The sequence below is a fragment of the Manihot esculenta genome, chromosome 7, assembly GCF_001659605.2.
Source record: "Manihot esculenta cultivar AM560-2 chromosome 7, M.esculenta_v8, whole genome shotgun sequence".
NCBI lineage: Eukaryota > Viridiplantae > Streptophyta > Magnoliopsida > Malpighiales > Euphorbiaceae > Manihot > Manihot esculenta.
The window spans coordinates 33,633,702-33,656,405 of record NC_035167.2 but is presented as its reverse complement, the minus strand read 5'-3'; the positions used below and the strand labels follow the sequence as shown (position 1 = coordinate 33,656,405).

The window sequence follows — 22,704 nt, the reverse complement described above, 5'->3', positions numbered from 1 at the left end:
CTCACATCGGAAAGAGGTTTTTATCTTTAGGAGGGCAAGCACAATAAGAAAGATCGAGAGAAAGATCATGTCCACTAGGATAGGATGCGGAGTCATGTCTTGCTTGATGATTTGTAATGCCATGTGTAATGCATGTGCATTTCTGTTGGTATGATGGATGTTGACTGGTCCCTTAGTCCTCGATATGCTATGTTATGATATAAGATGAGTTGAGAGATCAGGTATGGCCTTTGGCACAGTTGGTCATGGCATGTTATGCTAGATTGAGGGCTTTTGGTGACAGGATCATCCATGATATATATGTGTTAGAGTTCATGTGACATGGACCCTATGTTCGGCTGCTTTTCATGTGCTTTGTGTGTTTTACATGGATCACATGATGTGAAGCTGATGTGTGCTTGTGTGCCTGTTGTGTTTCAGAAGAGTGATGATGCAAGGTGCTAGTCAGTTTGTGGAGTCAGATCCATCTGAGTGGGAAGGTACGGACACTTTTTCCTCCATTCTGCCAGGAGTGCAGTCAAGAGGAGTTGGCAATAAGGAATCATCCAGGAACCCTGAAAGGTCGCTAGAGATAAGCAAAGAAGGAATGGAGCAAGGAAGCATGTCCGGAGACATCATGAGAGTGGAGAGAATGGATGTGCCAAGGAGGGATGTAGGTGTGCAAGTGAATATGGATGAAGAAAGTATGGGAAAGTCAGAAGATGATGCGCAGACGAAGGAGTCTAAGATCTCAAGTTCAGGAGAAGTTGAGCCCTCCCTTCTGAGCACAGCTGCTAAAAGAGAGAAAAAGAAGGTTAGAGGCCTTCGAAAGTCGAAGAAGGGTAAGTTTGGTGGTGGCTCGAGTGCTGACTCAGGCCCTGGAAGATGTCTGAGGTGCAAAAGGCTGCATCGCGGACCTTGTCGGATTGGTACTGCGGCATGTTTCAAGTGTGGACAGGAAGGGCACTTTGCGCGTGAGTGTCCTATTGCGCCCAGGGTGGTACACTCCCAGCGGTTCACTACCAGGCATGCGGCTCATGCCAGGCACTAAGGAGGTGGAGCAGACACATCGGACATAGTGATGCCAGGTATGCTCACTTGTTCTTGTTCTGTTGTTTTGTGAGCCCTAGTGTTTCTTTTGCGTTAGTTGCTCTAGGAGCTGTGAGCGGTTGAGTTGATAGCTTCTCGGCTTAGCGTGTCCTCTTTGGGTTAGTTAGACCCGGGTAGGATTCATCTCTGGCAAAGGTTCAGTCCAGTGTCCTTGAGCGTAGATGCCTTCCACTCGACTTGATGGTCCTAGATTTGAGTGTCTGGATGTCATTCGGGGGATGGCTTAGTTTTCTCTTTATGATGCTGGGGTTACCTGCATCTGCAGCGCACGGTAGTCAGGAGCGGGGTTCAGGATGGATCCGAGATAGGTGTCAGAGGGGACCGAGTAGAATGCCTAGAAGTTTGATGTCAGCTGTCAGGCTCGTAGGGTGTTTCGTCTTGTTCAGGTTTGAGCGGTTAGCAGGCAGGTCTGGGAACCAGCCTTAATATCGTAGTGTGAGAGTGATTAGACGTGTTCGTAGGCTAGTGTCAGGTTTACCATCAGGCAGGGAGGTAGAGTTGGTATCGAAGTGGTACGTAGTACCAGAACCATTTCTATCTTTCCTCACAAGAGGGCACCTACGGAGTTGTGAGCGTGCGTAAGGGAGCGTAGGAGTAGTGGAGTGCTAGAGAGACAAGGATGAATCCGTGAGTCTAGGATAGTACAGAGGCAGAAGGAGAGCAAAGAAGAGTAAGAGGAGGAAAAAGAAAAGGATCAGAGTAGCGCAGCAGAAGCCTGTTGCGAGTGAAAGACGAAGCCAGTGTAGGACAGATGAAGAGAGAAGGGCAAGGATCAGAAGGCGCAGTGAAAGCTTGTGCAGTTCTAGAGAGCCGTTACGTTTCGTTTGTTTGTTGTTTTAACATTCGAGGACGAATGTTTTTATAAGGGGGTAGATTGTAATACCCGGCTCGGTCAAGCATCGAAATTCCTACCGTCCGGTGGAATCTCGGATGTCAGATTCGTTTTGCGGGGTATTGCATGTAACGCCCCGGAAATCTGGACCGCTACCGGCGCTAGGATTCAGGTCGGCTTAAGGCCGCCGGAACCCGTAGCAAGCCTACATACATCCTGTTTACCTGTTTAATCCCATACATGATCAACAAATATACATAAGAATTAAAAACTTTTCCTTTTTTTTTTCTTCATTCACCAAACTCAACCTGTGCATGCACTGTATTCATCATATACATAAACATTAATCCCTCTGTGGGATTTCATCAAAGCCTCAATGGCAATATACATTCAGTGTTGAGTTGGTTCACATATACATCATAAAATAAGATCATGTACATACCAAGGGATTAACATATACTATGGTCAAGCACAACTCTATCCTCAATAACATAGTTACATAAACATAACTGTTCAAACTTTACATTACATTCTTATCATTGTCATGTCCACATACTCTAGCTATTACATACATATGACTTTTCTCTTCTTTTCTTCTCTATCAATCCCGTACCTGCAAACCTGGGGGTTAGGGGAGAGGGGTGAGCTAAAAGCCCAGTGAGCAGAAACTAAAAACATTATATTAAAGTTCATGCTTTCATGAGATGCATCATAACACAGACAATTCACATCAAGGGTGAACCTGTCACCAATTAGTCCCAACATAGTCTCGTGCCAGGCCGTAGCATGGGGTCCTGGTCTTCCTGTCATAACATGCATAAAGTCTCGTGCCAGGCCGTAGCATGGGGTCCTGGTCTTCCTGTCATATCATGTATTAAGCCTCGTGCCAGGCCGTAGCATGGGGTCCTGGTCTTCCTGTCATATCATACATAAAGTCTCGTGCCAGGCCGTAGCATGGGGTCCTGGTCTTCCTGTCATAACATACATAAAGTCTCGTGGACTAATTGGATCATACAGCATTCACCCACAACCACAAAGGAAAATGCAATGCAACATATTCGTGAACTAATGCAATCAGCCTATTACATATCATCATGATGCGTGAAGCATGCTCAAAACATTCAGTTATTTGATTTAAAACATTAAGCTTGTTTCCACTCACCTCTGGCTAGCTCTGACCAGACACTGAAGCAGCTCACTCACTGCTGGGGTCCTCGGTTCCTCGGGTCCGAACCTACACAGGTGGACTCCAATGAGGGACCAAACATATATAAACACAACTCTAATATATCCCCCAAAAACCCCCTAAAACATCATGAAAACATCACAGAAAATATGCATGAAATGGCTGAACAGGGCACCTTCGGCGGCCGAAAGCCCCAGACAGAGACGAAACTCAGCTAGGTTCGGCGGCACCTTCGGCGGCCGAAAGTGCCAGACAGAGACGAAAGTCTCTTTTCGGGGGCACCTTCGGCAGCCGAAAGCTGCCTCCACAAGGGGGGGTTCGGCGGCCGAAACTCCCTTCGGCTGCCGAACCTGGTTTCTGCCAAACGGCAGAAACTTGGTTCGAATGAACCTCCTGCCTCCCAAAACCATAAATCATGCATATTTCTCAACTAAAACACACATACAAGTTCCTAGGGGCCTCAAACATGCATATACCCCATCTACAACACTTCATTCACACACAAACAAGCTACATTGCTCAAAAATCACAACTTAAACCCATAAACCTACACATGAACTAAACATGCCTTTAATCCCCAAAGATCTTCATAAAACTTGTGTCAAGCATAAAAAGAGTTCAAGATCGACCCTTACCTCTTGAAGATCGAGAGTAGAGGCGATCTAACTTGGAGTTGGAAGAGATTTAGCTCCTTGGGTCTCCAAGCTCAAAACTTGCTCAAAACTCGATTCAAAAGCTTAAAAACTTCAAAGCAAGATGAAAACTTGTTAAAACCATGAAAGATCTAGAGGAAACACTCAAGATCGAGGGAGGAACGGTGGAGACTCACCTTGGCCGACAATGGGAGAGAAAAAGCTCGCCCGTGCGGACCAAGGGGACCCTTTTATAGTGGCTGGCCAGGCCACGTTCGGGGGCCGAATGTGCCTCCGCATCCATGCAATGTTCGGCGGCCGAACATAAGGTTCGGCGGCCGAACCTGCACTTCCCTCACTTAGACTTTCGGGGGCCTAACGTGCCTCCCAAAGTCCATGCATGTTCGGCGGCCGAAAGTGAGTTTCGGCGGCCGAACCTGGGTTTTTCCTTAAAGAATTTTCATGCAAAAACTTATTTAAAATCATACTTAAAACATTAAAATACATGAAAACATTTTATAAAAACATGCTTTTACCCTTCTAGAGGTTTCCGACACCCAAATTCCACCAGACGGTAGGAATTCCGATACCGGAGTCTAGCCGGGTATTACATTGCAAGGGTAAACTGAAGTTTTCTACAATGTTTTCTAAAGGTTTTCTAACATGGTTTTTAGTGTTTTATGGTTTTGAAAGGAAAGGAAATGAGTTGTGAAGAGAAAAGGTCAAGGAGGGAAAAACAGAGGTTCGGCCGCCGAAGGTGGTAGAGTTTGTGCCCCCGAAAGCTAGGTTCGGCCGCCGAAGTTGGCTGAGTTGCGGGTGCAAGTTTGGCTGCCGAAGATGGTTGACCAAGCCACCTATAAAAGCCCCTTAGGTCGGTTCAAGAGGTAAGTTTTCTTCCTCTTCTCACCCAAGGTGAGCTCATGTCCTCCTTGAGATGATTTCATGGTTTTTGCAAGTTCTTACATGGTTTTTAATGAGTTTTCTCCTTGTTTTGAAGAGTTGTGAGCTTTGAGCAAGGTTTTGGAGTTTGAAGCTCTTGAAGCTTGGTTTCTCCATGTTTTGAAGTTAGGATCACACCAACTCTAGTTCTTGAAGAGGTAAGTGTTGATCCTTATGTTTTATGGTGTTTTACGCAAGTTTTATGGAGGGATAAAGGGTAGGTTTGCATGGTTTGCATGAGTTGTGCATGAAGGGGTTTATGTACCCTTTATGCCTTTGTTTGTTATATGTGGTTATGTGTTGTTGTGTGTTGGAGTTTAAGGTTGTTTGAAGCTCCTATATGTGTGTTTAAGGGTTTGTGCATGGTTTTAAGAGGTTATATGCATGTTAAGAGGGTTAGGAAGGTTTAGGGAGGCTTGTTGGTGCATGGATCTGGGTTCTGGAGGAACTCAGGTTCGGCCGCCGAAAGGAGTTTCGACCGCCGAACCCTTGAGGAGGTGGGATAGGCCGCCTAAACTCGCCCCCGAAGGTTTGGACTTTCGGCTCTGGAGTGGAGTTTCGGCCGCCGAACCTGCCGCTGAACATGCCTGACTTTCGTCTCTGGAGAGGACTTTCGGCCGCCGAAAGTGTCGCCGAAGGTGCCCTGTTTTGCCTTCCTTTGTATATTTTTCCATGCATGTCTATGGTGTTTTAGGGGGTTTTTGGGGAGATGTTTTAGAGTTATGTTAGAGTTGTTTGGCACCTCATGTGAGTCCACCTATGTAGGATCGGACCTGAGGCGAGGTGTGTAGCTCCAGTGTGAGAGTTGGCCCAGAGTTAGCCACAGCTTGGCTTCAGGTGAGTAGAACTAACTATGCATGTTTTAAAGCTAATGGTTAAAGATAGTGACAGTATGAGCATGAGACACGCATCATGGATGCCATATGATACTAGGTTGTATTGCATTAGAAATCATGAATATGTTGCATTGCATTATTAGTGTTGATGGGATGGACCAAGGCGATCTCTGTAGCCCGCAACCTGTTATGTCTAGATAAGACCTTTGGGAGCTCCGCAGTTAGGGGTCGGCCTCTAGTACATGTAGTGACCTGGGAGTCCGTAGGGGCCGGGCACCGACAGAGGGAGTTCTGGGATCATGTCTAATCCGAGATATGAGATGTTTGTGTTGTGACACATTCCACGAAAGCATGTAATGAATGAACTGTTTTATGGTTTCTACTCACTGGGCTCTAGTAGCTCACTCCATTCCCTTAACCCCAGTTTTGCAGGGCCAGAGTTCAGCAAAGTGAGCTATGGGAGAGCAGAGTTGAAGCATGGGTTGCCGTGTTTGGCTGTAATAGCATAGCTAGGTTGTGATAGAGTGGCATGTGGCATGTATATGTATAAGAGAAGCTTGATGTATATGTTTCTGTAAGCCGATGTAAAGATTAAGGATGATATGATATGTTATGTTTGTTTGTATAGTATAGTAATGGACATGATGTATGGACATGATGTGTTAGCATGATGTATATACAGGTTATGCATGGAAAGAGCAGGTGATAAAGAGATAGAGTATAATGAGATAATGTCTAGAGTTGTGCTTTGCCCAGTGTATGGTGAATCCCTTGTGTATGCATGTGTCCTGTTTTACGTTTCTTGATGAGAAATGTGTCAAGCTAGGCTTAACATATGATGTGTTTATAAAACTCCAGTGATCAGGGAAGAAAGGGTATAAAACCCCTTGACCCATAATGGAAAGTAAGGCTAGCCTGTAATATGCTGACCCTAAGAGAGTGGGTTCTATATTTTCAGCTTAGTAGATCATTGGTGTAGGCCTTGACGGCTGTGGTTTTAAGGTTAAGCCTGGTGGTTTTACAGAAAAGGTTTTAAAAGCTAGTGTTCTAGTTGGATCATGTCTGGGATTAATCAGGTACATAGAGTTCAGTTTAGGCTTGCTACGGGTCCCGGCGGCCTTAAGCCAATCTAGATCCTAGCGCCAAGCAGTTTGGGCCGTTACTGAGGGGTATCGGTTTCCGGGCTATTACAGTCAATCCCGCATAGCAAGACATCTTATGTCAGGCCATAAGGCAACTTCAGCTAGGGCATAATCTAGTCATTGGACCATGGAAACAAACAAAGGCCATAAAGGCAAATCGCCAGGACATCCAGGTGTTAGTCCCACTAAACAAGGTCACAAAGCAGGTTCCGCTAGGCCAGAAGACCGAGTATCGGACCCACTAATCAAGACAACTCATACTAGGCCACAAGGTGAGAATCCACTAGGCCAGAAGACCAGGCATTGGACCCAATAATTAAGGCAACTCATGCCAGACCATAAGGCAGTCACCAGACCATAATTCGAGCATTGGATCGCGAAAACAAATAAACAAAACCCATAAAGAAAATCACTATATGCTATCTATGTATTGGTCCCACTAAACAAGGCCATAAGACTGGTTTCGCCAGGCTAGAAGACCGAACGTTAGACCCACTAATCAAAACAACTCATGCTAGGCCACAAAGCGAAAATCTGCTAGGCTAAAAGACCGGGCATTGGACCTAATAATCAAGGCAACTCATGCTAGGCCATAAGGCAAGTTCCACCAGGCTGACCAATCGAGTGTTAGCCCCGTTTCATAAGAAGTTTCTAAGGCATTTCATGCTTGGCCTCAAGGCAAGAATACACTAGGCTGATCAATCGGGTGTTAGTCCTATTTCACAAGAAGTTTCTAAGGCATTTTATGCTCGGTCTCAAGGCGAGAATATGCCAGGACAATCAACCAGGTATTAGTCCCGCTTCACAAGATGTTTCTAAAGCATTTCATGCTCGGTCTCAAGGCGAGAATAGGCTAGGCTGACCGACCAAGTGTTAGCCCCCTTCACAAAATGTTTCTAAAGCATTTAATGCTAGGCCTCAAGGCGGAAAAATACCAGGGCAACCGACCGCATGTTAGCGTCGCTCCATAAAATGTTTCTAAGGCATTTCATGTCCGGTCTTAAGGTGGAAACATGCTAGGTCGATCGACCGAGTGTTAGCCCCGCTCTACAAAATATTTCCAAGGCATTTCATGCTCAGGCCGAGGAGCTCGCAAGGGTTGAAAAATGCTTAGAAACTCGTCAAGGCTAAAAAAATACATGGAAACCAGACAAAGCTGGTTGGGGATCAAAGCTCGACAGGGATGAAAAATGCTTGGATGATCCCTAAGACTTGTTGGTGCTAGAGAGAGCCAAGAAACTTGTCAAGACTTTACTGTATCACTCAATTTTTGCCAGACAAGATCTTAAACCTGACTGGTTGACAGAGTAAGTAAGAACAAAGTAAGGACATCGGGCGCTCAGCGCGAATAGAGACTGACTTGGTTCGATGGACTTAACTAAGGCTGCAAGGTTAGTATGTTTTACATTCTAGGATCATGACATAATTCGCGACCAAATCACTAAGGAAGGCAAAGCAATACAAGTATGGAAGGTCAATCTAAATAAGTCACTTGCCTCACATCATGAAGACAACTGTTACTTTCGAATATAAAGAATCGAATACCAGCGGGGGACCTCTGATGTTATATAACAATCGCCTAAAAATAGGTAGTGAACTGTCACCATAAGACAGGACCACGTGGCAAGGATCTGATAAACTTATACGCGGTCCCACCCATATAAAAAGAAGACTTGAGAGATTCAGGTTGGTCTCAGGTTGGACAAACACGCCTTCTCAACTTCAGGGCGAGACTTTATAAGAAAGTTACCGTTAACGGCTATAATCCAACAGATCCCCTTTACGTCTGCGATCACGAGATTTCCAACTAATTAACCGATAAACATTCCTTACTAACGAGCCGACTACATCATCGTCGGATTATTAGAAAATAATATATTTATTCCACCTTTTTACAGTATAAATGAAAAACGATTACAAATGCAAAGATATACAATTCTCTGGCACAAATATCATAAAGTTCTTCATTAGCTCTATACTCTAATTTATTGATTTGAGTATTAGAGTGGCTGCTGTGAACATCCACCACCTCGCATTCTTTATCTTACAGAATTATCTACTCACACCACAGCTCCAATCTGACCACATTATCATTTCTTCAGCAACATCATTCATAAATATCTTAAAAGTTATTTTTCAAATCATAGTTAAATGGTGGACAACCGATTTTACGGTTGAAAAATTAACACGAGTAAATATAAAACTTTGTTTTTCCAATTTTTGTAGAAAAATTTCTCCACACAACTGTTTCAGCTTTCTTTGTAAGTGAACGGACTTTATTTTTTTTCCTCTTATTTTCATTAAGTCTAAAGTTCCTTTTTTTTTAAACAATTATATGTCTTATATTAATAGATTGAATGGCTTTTATTTTAAATTAAATTTCCATTCATTTTATGAAAAATAGAAACAATGTTTTTATATTTTTTAGTATGTAAACACAGATAAATTAATTAATGAAAATAGAACATTAAATCACCTTTATAATAAATGATTTTTTTGAAAAGGAAGTTATTTCTTTATTTTGAAGATTTTATCTATTATTTAATTTTCTATATATAATTTTTAAAAATTATTATCAAATAATATAAAATAAAATTTCTCTTAAAAATATTTTTTAAAAATAATTTTTACATATATTTATTTAGTAAAATGAAGAGAGCTTTAAATCCTAAAATTAAAATGTTGAGGACTAAATCAATACTCTCGGGGAATAATTCACTTACAATTTGTTTAATTTATTTATTTTAAGAATATATTCATAAAATAAAATAAGACAATTTAACTTTAAATTGTACTTAATATATTTATTCAATAAGACGTAGATGATGATTCAAAAAACAGAAAAAAAAAAAAAAAATAAAGACGTAGATGATAAGCACAAAACATTACTATATTGTATTTTGTTTTGGGGCAAAAAAGACTTTTTCCAGTAGGAGTAAAGTGGAAATTTGCCTTGGCAGGAAGAAAAAGGAACAGTAGTTCGCTAATTCTCGTGGCCGTTGAACCTCGAAGGTTCGGGCACATGTTTTAGTTTTACTTATTCTAGGACAAAGAAACACCACGTCATCACTATCATTAATATAAAAATATCAGAAATATCTAGACATAGAGAAGGCTATAAATATCTCTATTTCCTTTCTTTCGAAAAGATTTCTGGATTCTTGAAGCTACCTCTACTACTATTGCTCTGTTTAAGCGATCTCCTCAACTGTACTACCATACGGAAAACACTTTTTCTCGCCAAAAAAGATAGGGTCGAGAATCTAACTCATACACAAGTGAAGCGAACGTAGAGCTCGCAATTTCAGAGGATCTTGACAGGTTGGTTTCTTTTTTTCTTTTTTCTGTTTCTTATTTTATTTTTAATTCTTGTTTTTTTTTTATTTAGGGAGTTTTTGTTGAATCCGGGGTATGGATTTTGATTAATTGGTGATTCCTTGTGAGGTGGTGGGATTTTGTGAAATAATCGTTCTGGATTTTAGTTTTTTGGGGAGCTTTTCCCCTTTTCGAATTAGGGTTAATTTGAAGCTAACAGCAGATCGAGCTTTTGGGAATCCGAAAACGAATTCTGGGTGGTTATTATTATTATTCACTATATTCAATTTTGGGACTTTTTAGTTTCCTTCTTCTATTTGGCTACGGAGTTCTCCCCTTCCTTTTTTTTCTTTTTTTTTGGGGGGGGGGGGGGGGGGGGGGTCTTGTTTTGGAATATAGAGTTAAGTTACTTGGTGGCGAAGAAAAGTTTTGGTTTTGGTATGAGAGATAGTCCACGATGTTGTCGTTTTATATACTTATCGGAGATTTCACGATTTTGTATTATTTTCAGTTTTGCTCCTTGCTACCCAAGTAATTTAAAAAAAAAACACTCCTAATCAAGAAGGGAAAGTGATAAGGAGGCTATATATATACCCACACACCTACACACCAAAAAAGAAAAAGGAAAAAAAATAAAAAAAGAGCGCTTGGTAAGCTTCTACAGGTATTAACCATGGATGTAGTACTTTCTGGTGATCTCGTAATTGAGGTTCTCAATTCGACTTCTGTATCTTTCTGGTGACTGTTGGCTGGCTTTTGGTGCTTACTGCTGCTTTCTCGTTTTTGCAGATTCTGAAAGTCTCATATCATACTCGGTTTTTATTGGGTGTGTGTAATTATCTGCCGAGTTCTGTCTTTTGATTGAAAGAAGGTTGTGGTGGTGATTGTGATCGAGTTGCAGTATAAAGTTGGCCAGGATGGGTACATTTGATCAAGCTTCTAATGCAACTTTTAGGCCATTGGATTCTGTAAGGAAGAGGAAAAGACGGGAAGGCACTAACTCTGTTGCAGAGACCCTTCAGAAGTGGAAAGAGTACAACAAGTATCTTGATACTTGTACTCCTAATGGAGATGGTAAACCAGTCCGCAAAGCTCCTGCTAAAGGCTCAAGGAAGGGATGTATGAAGGGGAAAGGAGGACCAGAGAACTCACGGTGTAATTATAGAGGCGTTAGACAAAGGACATGGGGTAAGTGGGTTGCAGAGATTAGGGAACCAAACAGAGGACCAAGGCTTTGGCTTGGCACTTTTCCAACTGCATATGAAGCTGCTCTTGCATATGATGAGGCTGCACGGGCCATGCATGGTGCACTTGCCCGGGTGAATTTTCCTGAATCATCAAATTCAACAATCTCATCGAAGGATTCTCACTCGGCTGCGAGCTATTCTTCTGTAGCAACTCCTGCAGGGTCAGACTCTACTACTACATCAAATCATTCTGAAGTTTGTGCAGATGAAGACAGCAAGGAGCACATTGTAAAATTTGGGGATGATAAAGGTGAATCAAAAATAAAACCAGTTACTGAACCTGCCTCACCATGTAGTACGCTGAAACAAGAAGTGAAAAAAGAGCTGGAAGATGTTTCTGGGAGCGACTGCGGTGGGATTCCTGAGAATGAAGTCCCAGATAAAACTGTGCTTCAACAATACAATACCTGTGTGCAAAAACAGAAAGAAAGTTGTGATCTCCAACATCACAAGGACGAGCCTTTAGATGTGAAGGATTACGGCTGGGATAATGGATGTGAGGGGCAGGATTACTGGAAAAATTTCACCATCGACGAAATGTTTAGCGTTGATGAGCTGCTAGGTGCCATAGACAGCAACCCACTCGGTCTGGACTTTGATGGTGGTGAACTATTCGCTGATGATGGTCATGTACAGCAGGAACCTCCTCTTGATTTATCATTCCAGTTGCAAAGCCCAGATGATAGGTTCATTGGGGGTCGTGAGCGTGTAGAGCAGGTGCCTTCAGTGGGTGATTACAACTTTGATTTCTTGAAACCTGGCAGGCAGGAAGACGAGAATGTTCCATTGGACGATCAAGGATGCTTCAGTTTGGAATTGTCGAACTCAGGTTTTTAGGGGAACAAGGAAGACGACATCGCGCAGACTGAAAATGATACTGTTTATCTTGTTGAAATGAACGAGTTCAATAAGAATACTTGTTCTGTTCTTGTTCAGATGGAGGGAGGAGGGTTAGGGTGTAGGTTCCTGCTATATGTATATGTGTTTTCTAGTTTACTGAATTTGTTCTTTTAGAGCTAACCAACAGAATGAGCCGATTCTCTAGAGGTTTTTAGATCAGAGTAATTGGCCATGAAATTTCTTGTTTTTTGCAAACATACTTCTATAGTCGGAGGGCTAGTCATTGTTATACTTTTGGGAAGCTTTTGTGAGATTTTGGGAATCTTGTTTGTTAGACAAGAGTACTCGGGATAGAAGTTTTTGTTCAATTCGGATCTATTTTCTCTTCTGGGTATTCTATGTATGAACATAGACGCATTTGTAATAATGTACTGAACCAGTTGAGCGTGTACCTGTAATTCTTTTATTTTTTATTCTTTAATTTTCTTGATACGAGATCTATGAAGTGATTTTACATAATTGTTCTAGTTGAATCTTATGTAATTTTGCATATTGCAGACCTGTCAAAGTGCTTCTGCCATGAATTCTGCAATCAAGAGGCCTGAATTTTTTATGTAATAAGCCGTTAAACTTTTTTCAATGGTTGTCAAAACCACTAAAAAGAAAGAAAAAATTTCTCTTTTTTTTTTTTTTTCTGTCTTTTGTAATCTATAAAATTGTTTTGAGTTGAGAAAGTTTTTGGGACATTATTCTCCATTGCTTCACATTAGCATATTTTTAAATTTTCATTTACTCTTATCTGGAGATACTATAAAATTGTACCTTTGTTATTCCATATTATATCTAATTAATTTCTTTAATTGGATTATAAGGATATGAAGAGATTCTTTAGCATTGCATTGAAAATATTAATTATTGAGAGAAATATTTCACAAAATATATGTCAATAGTATAGTAATATTAATTGAAAATTAAGTTTCATATATTTTAATATAAACTTTCAATTCATTTAAGTATTTAAAATTATATTTGAAAAAAAATATTTTTATCAAAATCTTAATTCCAAACAAGACTTTTAACTAGACATATCATATTCATTTCCTTTTTGTAATCTAGAATTATCGTATTATCGAAACGACTTACCATTTCAAAGTGTAAATTTATAATTTTAATGCCAAATAAAATAAGTTTTGCACATAAAATATGAAAATAATTCCATCTATATTCGAATAATGAGATTTTTTCCTTAAGAACAAGGTTTAGGAGGATACGACCAGTCGCATTTCTTCAACAGTTGCATGACCAAATGCATGGGCTTACACTGCCAGTTGCACACTTGCACCAACCTCTGAAAGCCCAATCCTCCATTTTCGGCATAGCTATGAAAACATTCTTCCTTTTATTGGCTCAAAACAGAGTAAAAAACAGTGACAAAATCTTCAAAAAAAGAAAAAGAAGTGATAGAGACTTCGCTTTTTATATATGCAGAAAGGCATAGAAGCTTGCATGCTAAGAGCCTTGAAAACCTGCTTAATCTGCTGAGATGTCATCAAATTCTGCACTTTTGTGGTAGCAAGAACCCAGAAACATAATCACAGCCATTAACTCATAAAACCTCATTTCTAAACTACCCTTTTCATCCTTATCTGTTTACAATTATTGCCTTTAACTGTGAGGCGACTTGAGCAGACTGACCGAACAACCTAACAGTGCCCATGAATTTACAGTAACTCAAGAAACTGCAGGAGCCCCGAGATTTTCCGACCACTTTAAAGAATTCTGGTTGTGCTCTCTTACATACTCACTTTTCGAGAGAGCTCCTTTCTCAAGGTCCGCAACATTTTCTTTCATCAGTGTGCCTCTCTCCACGGTGATCTAACCGGAATTTGGCTCTCTTTTATCAGAATCACCTGAATTTTGCTTCTATTAGATATCCACAAATTGTTTTCAGGTAAATTTGCTTGGTACTGTGTTTTCGTTTTCCCCGTTTTTTCCTTTTATGCCATGCATTACACTGGGCTTTATAACACAATTTCCTGTTTTCCTTTCTTAACTGATGTCATCTATGGGTTTGATTTGTTTGAGTTTTTCAGTTTTGATATATTTTTATTGTGCTGATGGTTTGATCAATGTAGGCTTCTGTCGTGGGAATGGAAGGCAAGATTTATTTATTTATATATATATATATATATTTTTTTGCCTAGATTTATTTATTTATATATATATTTTTTTTGCCTTTTGAAGTCACATTTCCCCCCTTTTTTAAAGATAATAATCCAATAGTGAATTGTTTTGCCTGTGAAATCTATTGCCTTAACAGCCATTCATGATTGGATGACTATGAGTAATTAGGACTCTTACTCTTTACCAATAATTTCTTTACTTATTGGGATGACTACAGTTGCTATTGAATAAGTTTCAAAAAGAAAGAGAGGAGGTTTTTTGAAGGTTAACTACTAATCCTGGCCTTAGGATCTATGCAGGAGGATCACATGGATATTAGTAATCTAAAATTTAAATTTTCCTTTTTTTCTCCTTTTTCATTTTCCCTTCATTTTCTGGTTGGTGGAAAAAGAAAATCACAAGTTCAAGATTCCATAATCTTTAGCTTCATTGTTTATGTATATAGTTATGCTTTGGAATATAGATAATGTGGAAGGTGTCATTGTTAGCATATTTCTGGGACCATTCATTGCTGGAAATGATAAAGAGAAAAAGGCACCTCCTTTTGTTGTTCTTGTTCCACCATTAGCAGGATATATTTTTCTGGGAAAACTCTGTTTGGATTACCATGACTCGAAATTGAAATATCTCTAATAGATCAGAACAGTGAGTGGCAAGTGGCTGCATATATCCATTTTTGCTCAGCCTTCTAGCTATTCAACAATGAAGAGAAGCGCTTGCATGAATCCAATCATCTGTTTAATACACACCGTAAGCACAACCTCCTCCCTACTTTTTCTTGTTTATTTGGCTTTTGTTGTGATTTTTCTTTGAAGTGAGACCACAAATTCGCAACAGAGGATTAGCAAGAAAACTCAGGAACTGAAATGCTGTGGAGAAATGGAACTATGTTTGGAATCAGCTTATCTTCTTTAAGAGAATGAGGTATAATTTGTGAAATTTTATGAGTATTTTGGTTATTTTATATCTCAGTTACATGTTCATGTGTTGCCTCTCTCTTATTCCCTGATTCTTGTCCCTCACTCATTCTAACTCTACATTTTTGCATATATTTATGTAGGTATATCCTATTTATGGTGCTTATCTTCTTTATCCCTAATTCAGCTTAGTATGAGGATTCTCAGGTTTGAGCTCCCACCGTGACCGTGCAAAAATCAACTGAATATTGCCAGGAAGTAGTTATACTATTGTTCCCTCTTGGCCCCTTGAATAGATCCCATGATTTCATTTGTATTTCTTGTTCTGCCACATTTACTAACTATGCAGAGGAGTGACAACGCTTATTTGCTATGATTTTAATCTAATAAGAAATCAAGCACTATATATTGTTTAACTGTATACACAATTTCTTTGGAGTTGGGCTACTCAGTTTGGTTGGTCTTTGAACAAGGCCAATAATGGAGACCTTTTTCAAGATGGACTACATATTTCCTGCATTCAACTTCAACCTTTAAATTGTGCCATATCTAAGCTTCAGACATCTATCTGATTACCATCCCTTTTTCCCTCTAGGCTGAAAGTGTAGGCTTGACTGCAGAAAATAAATCATTCGATAAAGCAGATTCAGAGCAGAATCAAGGTGAAGAAGGAGGCTTAAATCTATTTAGCATCTATGTTTCCAATGCAGACCTGTCTTTATCAGCAGAAAATGATAATGTATTGGCCTTGATACCTGATATGAAGTTGCACTTGCATTTTCTGATTATTGCATTTCTAACTAGTTACTGGAAGCTGTTTCCTGGAAAACAGCTTTTGGTCCTTGCTCTGAAGACAGCACTCTATAATTGTTACAAGGAATTATTAAGTGGAAAGTTCCTATCCCAATTCATCTAATCCATGGTTGCAAAACGTATAGTCTTCAGGCAGAACTTAGTGACATTTTGAGGAGGTCCAAAACCCAGTCAAGATTTTTTGCATTTTTTTGATTGCTTGGAGAAAATTCAAAGGCGGCATGCACAACCAAGTGTTCTTATCATGGGTTATACCTAATTTCTTACACTAATGTGCGAAGATTCAAACTTCCCTCACAGAAAACAGGTGGCTAAATTAATTGCATGAAAGTCTTGGACTCGTAGTACCAGATGAAGGCACAACCACAAGAGTACCAAGTCAAGGTTAAGGAAGGTTTTGATGAAAGTCCAAAGTGATCTCAGGATGTTGCTTTCAGGTACTTTGCTTCACAATAATTTCTCTTAAATATTTCAAACCCTTTGCCTGGCAAGACTTATGAATAAGAGAAGTTTGAAGGAGTTAGACCCAAAGTTCAAGAGATAAAAGAAGGGAGTGGAGAAAGCATGATAGTTGTAAGACGCGGAGCAAGAAAGTTCTTCTTGGATAACATTGCAAGGAAAATTGATTCAAATGTAAATGAAGAATGAATGCAGGTTTTAAATATGCTAACATCACAAGAGGGTTTTTGATGTGTATGAAGGTGGAGCTTCTGATGGACTTCCAGGTTTACAGATACTATGTTGATGAATTCACAAATATACAACATGGGATTTTGGTGAAACTACACAGTATTGTGGCTACATATCATGGATATTCACTGGAGTTAGAGCTATTGATAACAATTGCGTAATACATCCTTGGCAGGTCAAAACTTCTAATTGTGTTAACAAATTCTTCACTTGAGCGGAAATGGTACAGACTGAGAAGCAGAGGTTTGACTTCAAAAAAGGAGTCCAAAATTATATTTGTCTTGATCTTGTGTATTGGATAGTCAAGCAGGAGAAGATTATGATATTTTGACATAACATTGCACTCATAAATTATTTGTTGAATTGTTTGAGAAGGGTAGAGAGATTATGGTCCTGACAGGGGACTTGGAGCTGTTTGAACGAGGAAGTGCGATGGATAAGTTTGAGGAACCTGGTGGTCCTTCAAGGATGCTTCTTGCTTCAATTATAGCATGTATTGAAGGCATTAGCTTGACCGCAGCTTCATGGGTAATTCTATTGGACTCAGAGTGGAATCCTTCCAAGACAAAGCAGGTTATTGTGAGGTCCTTAAGTGCCAGGCCAACAAAAGGTGATCTATCTATGTCACTCTTGGCAATTGGTACTCTTGAAGAGGACAAGTACAGTAGAACAACTTGGAAAGAGTGAGCGTCTAGTATGATATTGAAGGAGGCATTTTTGGAGGACCATTCGCTAGCAAGTGGAAAAGATCGAAGATTATGTCTTGCACAGATGATAGAGCAAGACAGAATTAAGTCATCCCATATGATAATGAAGAATGAGAAGGCTTCAATAGGATGAAAAGAGGCTAGCTTCACTGTAACAAGTAAAGAGGACTGCTATTTTATTTGCAAATTCTCTTTTATTTTTTTCATTTTCCTAGTTTTATTTTTAATTTTCACTTCTGTTTTATCATGCAGGACATACAAAATGGTTTGGTGGATATCGGAAGATTTAAATAATTGTCAGCAATGTAGCTAAACAGTGTAAGTATATGCTGAATCAGGCCATAACTTTTGGGGTAAGCTCTCTTCTGTTCTCATAATAAACATCATAAATCCAGGTGAATAAACTTATTTGTTTCTCATTTTTTAATAAACTTCTTTGTTTATCATTTTTCTTTTCCAATGCTCTTTAGTTACAATTCATCATAATTTGTGAATTTTAAGCAGCAATAAACTTTTCAAACATTTTCGAAGTATCTTTGTCAACCATGCATTTACCATAGAGTTGCTCATTTATTGGGTACGGTATAGCAAATGATATTTTAGCTTGAAATGTAAAATAGTTGGTTTTTCCAATTCGTTCTCAGGCATCTTGCAAATTATTTATATAAATTTTTTTGGGGAAACTATAGTTCTTATGTTAAAAGGCTCAAAATATTGGATCAGTCAATGTCGAACTTCCTGCGAGATGTAGGATCTTTGAGGATTTCTTTTTCTTTCATCATCGGCGTATCTAGTGTTGATTTTTAACTGGACAGATGAACATAGAACTTGGAAGTAACTGGTTTATCAACAAGGTTATGATGCCTTGGGAATTATTATTATTATTATTATTATTATTATCATCATCATTATTATTATCACTATCTTCAAGCTAATTGCTATAGATAAGTCATTGTGAAATCTGAACATAAATCATTCAGCTTACAAAATGATGACAAAAATTGCCATACTTTTGGTAATACTTCTCCGATGAGAAAAAATCTGATCATCAGTTGCTGATGGAATGCAACTAGAGTATGCAAGGCATGTGGTTTTGAAATATAGGAAGCAATATAACTAAAGGAACATTTGCTTGTGGTTTCTAATTTACTTAAAAGACAATTGAGTTTAGGCAATGGATAAAAAATTTGAATTCCTTCAATCATCTCTGTCCTTCTCTCCCCATTTTGAATGGCTCTCGTTGTTTCTGTTTTTCCCATTCCAAATCACCCCCCCCCACTGGCCAGGACCACCACCATTCTTGTATTGCTTATAGTTACCTTTTCCTCATATTTCACCTAAGTGACCACCACAGCATTTTCCTTTAGGTTATAGTGGTTTAGTGGTAAGTGCTTATGAATTATTTAATTATTTACCCTTGATAATATACTGGTTAGTGCCATCAATATGTTAGTGGAATAAGAAATCAATTGCAGGTTTCTAAAATACTAGGATGGTTGTCCTTGTGCGAATGTGCCACTGGTTAAACTTTCTGACTTATGGATTTCATGTTTAAATCCAATTTTGACTAGGGTTGTGGGATAGGCAAGGACTAATCCTGAGTTCGAAATTGGTGATCTTCATTTTACTTTGACTGGAGTTGAGATAGAAAAGTTATGCGTCGAGGTAGAAAGAAATGCTAGGATCTCGTTATGGAATTCATCTTGTCTTCATGTTTTGGACAAGCATGAAGTCTTTTCTCTTCCATTCCATATAAATTACTAAATGGACTTTCTTTTCTTCTTGATACTAAAATTAAGAGAATCATATTTAGCCCCTTAAGAGACACAATAGTCACAACTTTGAATTTCACCATTGGAGGTCTCAAGTTTGAATCACCAGAAATGGAGATTTATGGGTTGGGGGAAAATCTATCCTTGCTTTATGACTCAAAGAGGAGAGAGGGAAGAGATTACTAGATTAGGATAATCTACCCTGCTTTTATGTGATAACAATTCCAAATTGCTTCAGGTCCTAACCGTTGCATGGTTGGGACTTGGGATCTGACCCTTATATTCTACAATGCTGCTTTTATATGCTCAATCTATCCTTTATTGCTGCAATTTTAAAAGTGCTTTAAATAACAGTGGCAATGTTAACGCCAGGCTAAACTTCCTCTAAATAATGGCTGTTACCTTAGTTTACTTATAACCATTGTTGTAGGAAGGCAAAGTTTATGCATCAATAGGAGTTAACCATTTCATTGCATAACTTTTTGATATTTTCTTTTCTCAATAGTCAAAAAGAAATTTACCACCAGGTCCATATGAACTTTTCATCCTTATGAGATAGAGAGATTACCAATGTTGTTAGATACTCAAAACTATGGGCTAGAGTTTGAAAACAGGAATGTCACCATCAAATTGTAAAAACTTATTGAGACTTTCAAAGGTGACCTCAACCATTGTAGCATTAGCTTGATATATTAATAAGCTACTTGTGGGGAAAAGCTCAAGTTTATTATATTGATTGAAAGCTTTTTTATTTTTAAATTTCTTGCACAGAAGCTTCTGCATGAACTAACCATCCATGCCAAGTTGGCAAATATGTTTTATATATACACATGTCTGCTACTAGATTCATTTCCTTGACCAGCTACTAAGATCAAATCCATCTTTACTATATTAAGTCAACTTGGCCACTATTCCTTATCTTGATTGTATCTTATTTAATAAAATAGTTGATTATTTATAATTGATATATTTTATGTTTTGCTTTTTCAAAATTTGAATTATTAATTTTATGCGTTACGTGTGATGAATGTTTTTGCTGCTACATACGTTGTATAACATTCTTGGCATTTTCTATTTGAGATTTGAAAATTTTCATATGGCATTAGTATATAAACTTACAAAGTAGTAGTTGAATTTTTTTTTTTTTTTTCCATTTCTTTTCAATTGTTCCTTGTGTGGAGAAGGTTAATTTAGCTGGAGTTTTGGCCTGCAGAGGCAAAACACCTAATATTTAAATCTCTAGTTGCTTTGTGGAAATTGTCTTTGATGCTGAAATACTAATTGCAGATGAATTTGCACTAGCTGATAGTTATGGGAGAATTTTTTTTTCTTCTTTTACATTCATTGAAATTCATATTAGGTACAGAATTACACAACAGAAATGGCTCTTTCTTGTTTCATTGAAAATTTCCAGGTTACCTTGGATGTTTGATTCCTTGAAATTAGAATTCTCCATTTGAAATAAACTTGATGTTGATTATGTGACTTGATTTTTTGGTATATTTTCTTATAGAATGAATTGTGACTCGACTTGAAAAGTTGATGCTGCGATCCGAAAATAGAAACAACATGGAGTGTTATAAATACTTGTATCTCTGCCTTTCTTGTATTATGTGAGATTTCAAAAAATATACTGGAGTAGTATTTTAAGAGTTTTGAAATATTGTATCACTCTTTCATCATAGCAGAACTTTATTTCTGCCTTACTTGTGGACACAAATCTTATGGTCGAATTACGTTAAATTTTTTATCTTTTTTTCTAATATTATGATTGAAAGTGCGTGCGCGTATTCATAGTTTTGACTTAATTAGCAGAGACAGGTACCATCAAGATTACCCAACTCTACGGAAATTTGAAAAAAAAAAAAGCAAGCTTATCAAAGAAGCTATGGTTCTATTTATATATAAGGAAGAAAAGGAGAAGCAAATGGATGATGAAGCTCATGAGAAAATTAGTAGTGCTTGTCAAGTTAGTGATAATGCTTTATGATCAAAGTATTGTCTGATTGGAAGCTATAAAGCTAACACCAAATTGTAGGGAAGAGGCAGTTGGGATCTCACCTTTTGTAGGTCTTCTTCTTCATGGCAAAAGGTTATCTCCTTTTCCTTTTTTTTTTTTTTTATTTTATTTTATTAAAAATAGTTAAAGTTAAGGGAAGTTGGTGGGATTACAGAAAATGGGGGAAAAGGACAAGGGGTAAAAAAAAGAGTATAGGTTAAAACAGAAATGGGGTAATTCCAAAAGCTGTAGGAGTAAACAATGCCCCAACTAGTTTTTTTAAAATATATTTTCGATAAAATAATTGTGGATATTAGAAAATTAATTAATAAAAAATATTTAAAATAAGTTATTTCGGGTTTAAAAATTTTATTTTTGCAAAATTACAATAGAAAATATATTTTTTTTAAAGAAAACTTGTACATATTTTTTTATATTAGTTATTTTAGCAAAGAAATAAACCCTCAAATATTAATGCCTTTGCCTCCAACTTGGGGAAGTATAGAGAGAGAATTAAAGCTGATCTGGAAATTTTTAAAAAGCAGCAACTTGTTGTATGAAAAATTACTGTAATACCCTTCCACGGCCAGGACAAAAATTGCAAGGTTTTAAGGAAAATGAAAGCAAGTGACTAGGCCATGCATGATCCACTAGCTCTAATTTTCTAGAAGTTTCATTAAAATTTGACATATAATGATATAGAAACCACTTGATTTTTGAGACTACTGAACTAGCTTTCACCATTTTACCTTTTTTTAAAAAAAAAATAAAATTATCAATTTCATGCCTAATTAAATACAATCTCTAAATTTTAGATAAAAAAAAATTAATTGACAATATAAACTTTATAAAATATATTAAGTTTAATTTAAAATTAATTCTCTCAACTATATTATGCACAACTTCAGCATTATTAGCGACAACAACTATTATAACATGTAAAAATTGATTTTTTTTTAAATAACATCAACAGTAATATTCCATGCATTCAACATTGTTTTTGGTTTTTTAAAAATTTCCAAGAAAACTATTTTTAGTGGTTCACATGAGAAACTGTCTATTTTATTAAAAAAAAAAAAGAAAAAAAAGAAAAAGTCTATTTTTCCTCCCGACACCTAAATATTTTATCTTAATCACTTTAAAGAAGATTCTCACTGTACAAATAGCACCTTTCCCCCTTCTTTGTTTTACATAGTACAAAGGAACAGCAATCAAATTTTTTTTATTTACGTGCTTTTATTTTTTTTAAAAAAAATTATATAATATATTATTTTATTAATCCAAAAATTAATCCTTTATATATAATTAGTATCATTACATATAAATTATTTATATCTCATGAGCTCACATTGATACTTTTTGATAATTTAGGGACTGAATTCTCAATGTCGGCAATCAAATTTTCATAACTCCATTGATTATCCTAATAAATTCTTAGAAATTTTACTTACTAAGCAAGATCAAAACATATAGAATAATATGATTTTTTTAATAATTGCAATACTCCGAGACCCATTAAAAAAAAAGAAGAAAAGAATACTGCTTTTTCTAGCCCACAGACTCA

The 22,704-nt window shown here is 37.8% G+C and overlaps 1 protein-coding gene and 1 pseudogene across 1 annotated transcript; both read left to right on the top strand.

Annotated features, from left to right (window-relative positions):
• Positions 1–9,791: 9,791 nt before the first annotated feature.
• LOC110619761 (dehydration-responsive element-binding protein 2C) lies at positions 9,792–12,548 on the top strand. The gene is made up of 2 exons (XM_021763306.2): positions 9,792–9,977; positions 10,761–12,548. Exon 2 carries the CDS (start codon positions 10,889–10,891, stop codon positions 12,053–12,055), a length of 1,167 nt encoding a protein of 388 aa, XP_021618998.1. The 5' UTR covers positions 9,792–9,977; positions 10,761–10,888; the 3' UTR covers positions 12,056–12,548.
• A 2,613-nt stretch (positions 12,549–15,161) lies between these two features.
• Positions 15,162–21,253, top strand: LOC110619086 (annotated as a pseudogene).
• Positions 21,254–22,704: the final 1,451 nt, after the last annotated feature.

Bases quoted from the DNA above. Each gene is read 5' to 3' on its own strand.
- LOC110619761 (XM_021763306.2), top strand. From the start codon at position 10,889: ATGGGTACATTTGATCAAGCTTCTAATGCAACTTTTAGGCCATTGGAT.